Source organism: Papilio polytes, unplaced genomic scaffold (genome assembly GCF_000836215.1).
Source record: "Papilio polytes unplaced genomic scaffold, Ppol_1.0 DF824381.1, whole genome shotgun sequence".
Lineage (NCBI taxonomy): Eukaryota > Metazoa > Arthropoda > Insecta > Lepidoptera > Papilionidae > Papilio > Papilio polytes.
Window position 1 is genome coordinate 502,922 of NW_013524823.1, and position 9,568 is coordinate 512,489.

The 9,568-nt window shown below is 40.2% G+C and overlaps 2 protein-coding genes across 2 annotated transcripts; one reads left to right on the forward strand and one right to left on the reverse strand.

Moving 5' to 3' along the window:
* Positions 1–425: 425 nt before the first annotated feature.
* On the reverse strand, positions 426–2,282 carry LOC106111781 (transcriptional repressor scratch 2-like). Its single transcript, XM_013293934.1, has 2 exons — positions 2,243–2,282; positions 426–1,859 (listed from the first exon to the last, which is right to left on the reverse strand). The coding sequence occupies exons 1-2, from the start codon at positions 2,280–2,282 to the stop codon at positions 760–762; spliced, it is 1,140 nt and encodes a 379-aa protein (XP_013149388.1). The 3' UTR covers positions 426–759.
* A 5,827-nt stretch (positions 2,283–8,109) lies between these two features.
* On the forward strand, positions 8,110–9,330 carry LOC106111791. Its single transcript, XM_013293945.1, has one exon. It carries the CDS (start codon positions 8,110–8,112, stop codon positions 9,328–9,330), a length of 1,221 nt encoding a protein of 406 aa, XP_013149399.1.
* Positions 9,331–9,568: the final 238 nt, after the last annotated feature.

The following is a 9,568-nucleotide window of genomic DNA, read 5'->3' on the forward strand; positions in this document are numbered from 1 at the left end:
ATTATTTTCATATCGAAAGTTCCCCAAGCAGAGCGGCCAGAGCAAGGTCGCTGCTACGCAGTTCAGGCGATACCGTAGCTGTATCCGTAGACGCGCGTAGGTCATACGGCGTGTTGTCATACATTTGCAGATAACGACGCGCTAGCGGTGCGAATGCGGCGCGATGGCGGCACGACGGCGGCGCCATGGCGGCGCGACGGCGACGCTATGGCGGCGGCGCTGCGGAGCTTCGGACGGAAAGTTTTGGCAAGTTCTTTACCGAGACAAATGACGCGTGCGCCCGAGCGCTCCGCCCCTACCCGCACGGTCTCGGCGCTCGGCTCTCGCATCTAGACGCTTAACTTACACCGTAATACTCTCTAACCTACGTTGCGGTTGTAAAAGTCACCTACAAAAGATATTAGTTTTATTCGTATTCCATTACTTCTATGTATATAAGGGTATAATTTATAGATAATTATATACATAACTAAATGTTAATCCGGACGTCTGTCGCTACGGCCTAATGCCGCCGCTGTCGGCGCTACGGGGTTCATACGTGATTCGTTGTTTGCGAAACGTTGCTCGATCGCGAGTCCCCGGCCGGCGCTGCTCCTTCTTCATCGACGGCAGCGCTGGTCGTGACCTCTTCTTATTGCAAATTGTACATTTAATATAGTTCTAACAAGCTAAATTCATATTGTAATACTTTACGTTAAGATGTAAAACATACGGCAGAGATTACGGTCCCAAGATGCGTCTCGAGTGGTGAGGCGGTCACTACTCGGTAGCGGCGTCGGAGAGATCGGGCAAGGCCGCGGCCGGCGCCGGCTCCTCTTCGAGCACGCGCGCCGACTCGTCTTCGCGCACGCAAGTTGCTTCCTGGTGTTTGTTGAGGTAGCTCTTGAGTGCGAAAGTCTTATGGCAACGCGAACATTCGAAGTTTTTATCTGACGAATGTGTCTGCATGTGTGCACGGAGATTGGAGCGATCGGCGAACGCCTTACCGCAATGAGCGCAGCCGTATGGCTTCTCGCCGGTGTGGGAGCGCAGGTGGCCCTGAAGCAGCCAGGGCCGCGAGAACAGTTTGCCACACACGCCACACACGTGGGACAGTTGGTGTGTAAGCACGTGCATTGCGAGTGCGGGCATCGAAACGTATGCCTTGCCGCATTCACCGCAACGCTTGGCCGCCACTGAGTCTAGGCTACGATGCGTCTGCTTGTGTCTGGAGAGGTTTGAAGAAGTTGCGTACCGCTTTCCGCACTCGTTGCACGTGTACTTGGACTTCTGCTCGGGCAGCTGGGCGCATTCCTCCGGGGCGTTGACAACGTTGCGTCGCTTTGAGCGACCGTCACTTACGAAGAAAGCGTCGTAGGTGTAAGCGATGGTCTTTCTAGTCCGCTTGACCGGCGGCGGTTCCGGAATCGGAGGGTCTGGCTGTGCAGGCGGCGGTTCGGGAGGCGCCGGCTCAGGTCGTGGCTGCGTCGATAGAAATACAGCGTGTGCACTCAAATCCAGTATCGCGTGTGCTGCGTTGAGGTCCTCCTCTGCACGGTGTAGAAACGCATGATCCCCGAGGCAGTAGGGGCGATAAATATCTTTCTTTTTCGGTGGCAAAGACAATATTGCACCCGTACTGGTGTAGCATACGGAAAGAGACGTGCCGCTCGCCGGTGGCGGAGGGGGGGAGATAGGCGAAGATTGGAGCTGTACTTGGAAGAAAGTTGGTTGAGACGGATCGGATGTAGAGAGGTGCAGAAGGGCATAGGAGACAGGCTGAGGCGCCGGCTGCAAGACGGTGCCGGGGCCGAAGACCGGCCTCACCTCGCACGGAAGCTGTGCCGTAAATTGCGTGGAAGGCTGCTCGTCGGTGTATCCTGCAAACAAATAAATTGATTAATTTCTGTGCTGCCGTTTTCTTAGTCAATAATTTCTTCTTAAAGTAGGAAAGTAATCTTTTATAAAATATATTGTAAAATGCTGTCGCAAAAATATGAACGAATCGTTAAAATTTCGTAAAGGTTGCTTCAGTAGTGGTGTGAGGCGCTGGGGCGTCGGGGCGTTGGGGGACCGGGGCTGCCGGCGTAAGCCGCGCGCGGGGGGAACGCGAGGGGTGCGCGGCAGAAGGTCCGCGGCCTTCGTTAATAACTTGCAGGCAACCTGTGGCGCAGCGCACAACCTGTAGCGCTCCTTGCAATACCCTAACTACCAAGTCACTTTCAAAAAGTGAAGTGCGGAAGAGAAATAATAACGGTCGTACCGTCTTTTACGCTCAAGCGCACCTTATGAATCAACGGCATTGTTCCCCATTTCACAATTACTAGTACTGACCAAATCATTGCTACAATATACATATCAAAATCACAACCATTATAGTAAACCCGGTACAGACGCTCAGTTCTAACAGTTAAAACTGTGTGTGTGGAAGCAAAACTTGAATTAAGCAGTTCAACTGACGATTAGAATACTTATAACTGTCAGAACTGAGCGTTTAAAAATTGAAACAAAAAACGAATTCTACAAACCAATTTTTCGGAGTAATTTAAACATTTTATACACTGCAATTAACTAAAGTACAATAAATATAATTTAAATTGTGAAATGTAAAGCCACCTGAATTGTCAGTGACTTACGTTAGCGAATGAACAAACACTCTTGTGTTGTGAGCACTTAAGCCAGCGTCAGGCGAAGCACTTACCCCGTCGACATAATAAAGGAAAATATATATAAATAGAAATCCAAGTGTCATGACATAAGCTTTGCGAATAGAGAAGATTACAACTGAGCGAATAAAGTAAATGAAACTCGCTCCCCAGCTGGGGATTAGGCAATGGAAACCGTTTCGACGAACGATAGATAATCTTGTGCGCGGATCACATCTGTACAACAGTATATTTGTTTAAAAATACATATCACAACTTTTGAGAAAATTACATAATATCTAAAATCTAGGTTACATAGCAGCGCTTTACCTTGTACCGTTCTAAAATGTTTATGTTTGCATATATTGAATGAATAAAGATGGTTATAATGGTTAAGGAAGACCGAAGAAAGTATGGATTGTGTTAAATAGGATATGCTTACAAAGGGAGTTATTTCAAATGAAATGGCTCATAGAGTTGCAAGTTGATGTTGATACTAAATGCAAAGCAATTTTAAATAAAAACGGTTTGTTATATTCATTTGTTATTGTTGCAAAATATAATTGACACTTTGTAACTATGTCAAGCTTTCACTAAATGAAGGCATTTGTTTAAACACTCAAGTATGTCAAAATCATATTCACAAAAAGTTCCCAAAGTCATGTCGTCTAACTCGCGGAAGATCAGCCCTGGGTACTTCAGTGAGTAACAGACAGCATTCAAAGCTGAGCGTGGACCCAATCCGGTCAGCACTGTAATGCTCATTATATTTTTTATTTGAGTACAATGTTATTGTTTTGTAATTACTGTATGTTATGTTTGCTGTTTTTTTTAATTTTGTTATTTCTGATTGTGTTGTAGTGATGTTATGAAGTAAATGTTATAACATTTTAATTATTTTTTTTAAACTTTTATTAACATTTATTAAAACCACAGCGCCCCCCAATTTTTCTGGCCCCTTGCCGCCCTCTTCTAAGCCTCCAGCGCCCACAAAGGAACGTTATCGTCCGCTTTGAAAAATACTAGTAACGTCTGTCATAAAATCTAACATAACTCAATAAAATATTTCACAAATTGTCCTGTAAAATTTGTGAAAACCATATATGTATTATGGACATGAACCGTAACTGCTAAATAGATTTAACGCGTCATTAGTTCAATTTGGTGTTCAAACAAATCAGCTGATGCTAGTCTCAATTTATTGACGTCATTCAATTAATTGAAAACGAGCCCTGTTACCCGGGCTCTACATTTTGTCGATGCGACGCCCGATATAATCGTTGCCCTCCCTACTTAACGTCGATCGCTTCTAAATTGCTGGATATTGCACTGATGTAGTCCACTTTAGTTACTAACAGCATGATACTATGATTTCATAAATTAAATTTAATTAATAATTTAGAATTTAACTCTTTGTTATAAAACATTTTGCATTATATTTCCGTACCATCTACAAAAAAATTACGCGATGTTTTTATAGCTTTTTTGCCTAATTGGTTCCTTTTCGCCTATAAATATAAACATAAATATGTACTTTGATTATTTATCTTATTAATAAATAATAATAATAAATAATTCACTACAATAACCTAATTCGTGAATGTAATATAACCAATGAAAGAATAATTAAAAATCCTTTAATGATTTTCTTTAAATACTATTTGATCAATACTCAATTATAAAGAAAAAAATATCATATTATCTACGATTGCTATGACTATCGTGAGTGGACAATAATAAATAAATACATCTGTAAACCACTTTTGATTCACGAATGCAATTCATAGAATAATAAACAGGAATCCGTGTCGCTTGTTTATTCCAATAGCGAGACCGCGGCGAGCATTTGTAACGCAGCCGTAAATTTAATCGTATTGTTTTCGAAATGCATAGGGTAAATGTATTTTGTCCATTTCTCGCCGTTGTACCCTTTCAACGTCCGCAGATTAAAACAAGAGAAGTTCACATGGAAACAATTAAATTATACTATCTGCTACACGTATTCATTTAATGGTAACTTAAATAGTCGCTTATGTTCATAATGATCAGTTAACAATGCGGCGAAATTGAAGAGTTACTACTTTCATATACAAAATACGAAGTATTACACAAAAGGGCATTACAGAATACGTTAGATGATGGACATATCCGGACCAGATTATTAAACATTAAAGAGCATTTAGGTTGTTGGAATTTAAAACGAGGTTGATATTGACAGGAACAGCAATGATTTGTGCCACGGCTGCACAAAATGTTAATTCAACGATATTGGCACACGACGGACAATCATATTTGAATAAAAAATTGTAATTTTAAAACTGTCTGGGTCGCGGGAGTTGATGGTTATATATGTTTTCCTTCTAACGTCATTTATTTTTTTACAAGCGCATATAATTCCGCTTTCAAAACCAAATTGTCATTTATCAGTACTTCCTATTTTCTGCATAGGCCATGCCCAAAGAAATTATGATAATATAATTTACATATTCCATTTTGCTTATGATTATACACAACAGAGTGGTGACGTATAGTGAGCTGATGATGATGACATATTAACAATAATGTTTATTGTAAATAACATCAGTAGAAAATTGTAAAAATCACCTATGCTTATTAAAAATATTACATTTTACTAGGATTAGGTAAAACAGGCATCACAAGTATTATAGTTAAATATACAATAAAAAATGTAAATTTTACCTTTTACTTCTACAAATAATTTTTTTTAATTTTTTTTACATTATTAAACCAGAGCTTGACAACGACTCCACCTAAGCAAAGTAAATTTAAAATATCATCTTTAGAATATCTCAAAAAACATTATCGGGGCAAAAATTAATATCAAGAAAGTAATAATTGAAGTCCGTCGTTGTCAATATTATGTGAGAGACATTTCACGATGTCGGACTTTCTTCAAATTTAGCTAAAAAAGACAGGCTAATGCCCTTTCAGTAGGCGGTTAAGCGTAATAGTCGTTTTTATCGAGCTCACCCTGATGAAAAATGAACGAAACTTTTGTTGAAAAGAAGGAAAATTTGAAATGGAACGGACCTCGGATCGCTTTGTCTGCTATTGCTCGAAACTCTGTTGTATTCTGTCGTTTCATTCCCTTGCCTGTGTAGTGGTAACAACTTTATCTAGGACGTTAAACTTCTAGCTTTGTTAGCTGTGTCAATGCATTTGTCTCGCAGGTGTCCGCGCGGTATTTCTATCTCGCGTCAAATGTAAGCGGCTTTCCCGGTGGCTTTATGTAAAATAATTTGCCACAAATCCCGCTTACTTTGTTCGCTTCACACTTGAATTTCGTCTTTGAGTTAAACCTTCTAATATCTAAACTTATGTTCATGCAGGCGTTAATTGTTTTGTATAAACCGTTTCACAATTGAGAATAATTTGAGAGAATGAAATTATGATTTTCATTCCGCTTTGAATCCCCTCTTAATTCTCTACCAGCGTCGAAAAAGCGTTGTACAAACGTAAACGTTTAAATGAAAAGCTATTGTGGTTTTAATTGAAAAACTCTGGGAACTATCGTGTTTATTAATTAAATTGATGAATTTGCGAAGCACATGTCGACAGACCTCGCCAATCGAAAATCAATTATGGAATTTTAAACGGTTTGCATATTTTTTTGTTATCAAATAACATAATGATGAGTTTCCACTGTTGTAACACTTGTATTATAATAACATTATTACTCATTCTCTTTAAAAATATAGATATCAATAATGTTCTAATACAAGTATTACAATATTTGATACGTTAATTGATTTGATTGGTCAGTACGAGTACGTACGTACGTACGTGCGTTGTAAGTTTTTTATTTGTCGGACTCTTTAAATCAAATTTTGAAAAAGATTAATTGACATATGGCTGTATGTAGTTTGTGTGTAGAGATATAAAATACCACGTATGGTACTAGTAATGATTTTTTCGTATTTCACATTTCGATAGGAAGGCCCTAACATAATTGGACGCAACTCGGTTTTTTGTAATCATAACTGCATATTGCTTTTGCAATTGGTTTTTTAGTGACCGCGGGTCGTAACTAACTTCGGTATAACGTAGTACAATTTCACAAAAACGAACAGTGACAGCGTTTGCTAGAACCTATCATAGTTTTATATTTGCATATTTCGAACGTGAGGTCTTTGAATTTCAAACCGTCGGATTGAGTAGTTTCATATCGAGTATTTGAACATTGTCTTACAAAGGAAAAAAGCCTTATAGCTCTATTATTGTAGTTATAATATTACATTTTTTATTTATTATACTTATATACTGATATTATAATCTATACTATTATAATAAAGCGTAAACACACACTTCTTTGTTGCCTAAGATGTCAGCAATTACAGCATCTTTTTGAATATTTTTTTTTTATAAAAAACTTACTTCATGCTTTAGGCTATATATTTTCACGCCATTAAACTTAGGGGGTAAATATTTTGGATAAAAACCCTAATGTGGGAAGCTTGGCAATCTTGTTTCCTTGATGTTGGGACCATAAGTTGCTGCCAATATCAAGGAAACAAGATTGACAAGTTTTGTCATGTCATGTCATTTTGACATTTGCAATTGACAATTTGACACATGTAAACAATAAAATAATTTTATGCTGATGAAATCGCACAATCGGACGGGAACAGCTAGTGTTGTATTTAATAATTTCCATGTATAATGCTGCAGAAGATGGTATCTGTCTATTTGTTTTTTAACTGTATCTAAATCATTAGAGATTAAGATTTAAATAATTCAAGTGGTGCGATTTTTTATACGAGATAAAGAGAAGACAAGTGTATATAAAAATATCTAATTACTTGGAAGGAATATCTATCTTATTTTGGTTATTTCGGAATGATAACTTTTTTTCAGGTTTAGTACCACCTAGTTCGTATAAATTCCTTATTTCAGACACCCTCTTTTACAGCGCTGCAAAAATATAAATTTTGTTTTAAAAACAATCTCTTTCCTTTAAACAAGTACATTCATATATAAAGTCCTGTTTAAAATGTAAATGCAGTTCACATTGGTTTTCGTCTAGCACACGTACCTATACATAAATATTTGAGTTGAGCGGTCGGGCCGCGCCGCGCGAACCGCGGTCTCGCAAGTTCAACATGTTGTTTACATAAAATGCCGCAACTTTGAAATTCTGAACATTTGTTCCTCAAAAGTATTTGCCTTCTCACAATGGCTGCATTTACAGAACTGAAGCCTTCAGGGCTCCATACAGCTTTATGATTTTACCGAAGTGTTCATGTTTTCGTTGTCGTATTCAAATTGTTTTCACTACACTTTTTAATTTTGTTTGTTAGTGAATTACTTTGACGCTAACACTTTGATACCTTTTTGTTTTGCAAGTAGAGTACAGATGAATGATGCTGTATGATATAAATTATAACACGGCTAAACTCACGTGATAACATTCGGTGTAGGCACCGACAGGCGAGGTGATTACTACCTGCAAGTGGATGGAGTGACGATGGGCTCTCCAATAGCACCGGTTGTGGCCAATATATTTATGGAACATTTTGAGGATAACGCTTTACGAACGGCTCCAATCAAACCCAGATACTGGTGGAGATATGTCGATGATGTGTTTGCCATTGTTACAAGACAAGGCTTAAGCTTGTTGTTGGACCATTTGAACAGTATACATCCAAAGATTGTATTTACAAAGGAGGAGGAAACGGACGGAACTCTTCCGTTTTTGGATGTTCTAGTAAAGCGGGAACCCACTGGAAATCTTGTACATACGGTATACAGAAAGCCGACCAACACAGATCGTTACTTAAGAGCCGACTCACACCATCACCCCTCACATCTGTCGTCAGTACCACGCACTTTGATCAACCGTGCGCTTCGGTTGTGTGATCCACAGTTTATTGAGTCGGAATTGTCACACGTACGACAGGTGTTAGAGAGCAACGGCTATAATTGGCGGCAGAGTTACCGCCTTGCAAACACATCAAGCAAAGGACGGCCACAGGATGTTGAGCGTGTCCCGGCATACTTGCCGTACGTGCGGGGGATAACGGACCGAATTGGTCACCTGTTACGCCGGAGATATAGCATCAGGACCATTTTCCGACCCCTGACACAAATACAGAAAATACTGCGGTCCCCTAAAGACCGGGACCCTCTGGACAGCCCTGGGGTCTACGAAATTCCATGCGATTGCGGTAGGAACTACATCGGAGAAACGGGGCGCAACATAAAAACTAGACTCACGGAACACATCCGGAGCATTCGCAAGCTCGACAGCAACGCCTCGGCGGTGGCGGAACATGCCCTTGCCTCCGATATGTCACATTATATTAGGTTCGACAAAGTGAAAGAGCTAGCCCGCGAGAAGCATTTTGTATCCCGCAAGCTTCGTGAGGCAATAGAAATCAGCCGTCGGCCTAATTATAATAGAGACAAGGGTTGGGCTCTGCCACCCGCGTGGGAACCCGTGCTGCTGAATGCGAAGCGGAATAAGATCGACAATGTCGAAGACAACTTAGTGGACATTGTAAGTGTATTTTGTGCCCCCGTTAATAATAATAACACCACCACGTCAGTTTCGAGCTCGTCTGCGCCGACGCACATAGTGAATAGTGTACCCCCCGCACCCCCCGCGCCCCCCGCCCTGTCGAAACGCGCGATGCGGGCGAGGGCACGCAGTGACCGTCGCGACGCGCTAGCAAGTATACCCGATTAATCACTCACCCTGAAGAAGGACCCCCAACGGGTTCGAAACTGTCGGTGCCTACACCGAATGTTATCACGTGAGTTTAGCCGTGTTATAATTTATATAGTATAATGTCTCACGAAAGTTTTAATAAGTTAGATGCTGTATGAGATTGAGAAAGAATTGATAGGTAATAAAAAGGTTTTGATACTCGACATATTAAGTACAAACATTTTGTACAGTATTGCATTGTCGAATCTAACTTTCG

Bases quoted from the DNA above. Each gene is read 5' to 3' on its own strand.
- LOC106111791 (XM_013293945.1), top strand. From the start codon at position 8,110: ATGGGCTCTCCAATAGCACCGGTTGTGGCCAATATATTTATGGAACAT.
- LOC106111781 (XM_013293934.1), bottom strand. From the start codon at position 2,282: ATGCCGTTGATTCATAAGGTGCGCTTGAGCGTAAAAGACG. The intron at 1,860-2,242 runs GTACGACCGTTA...ATTTGTTTGCAG, and splicing joins GCGCTTGAGCGTAAAAGACG to GATACACCGACGAGCAGCCT.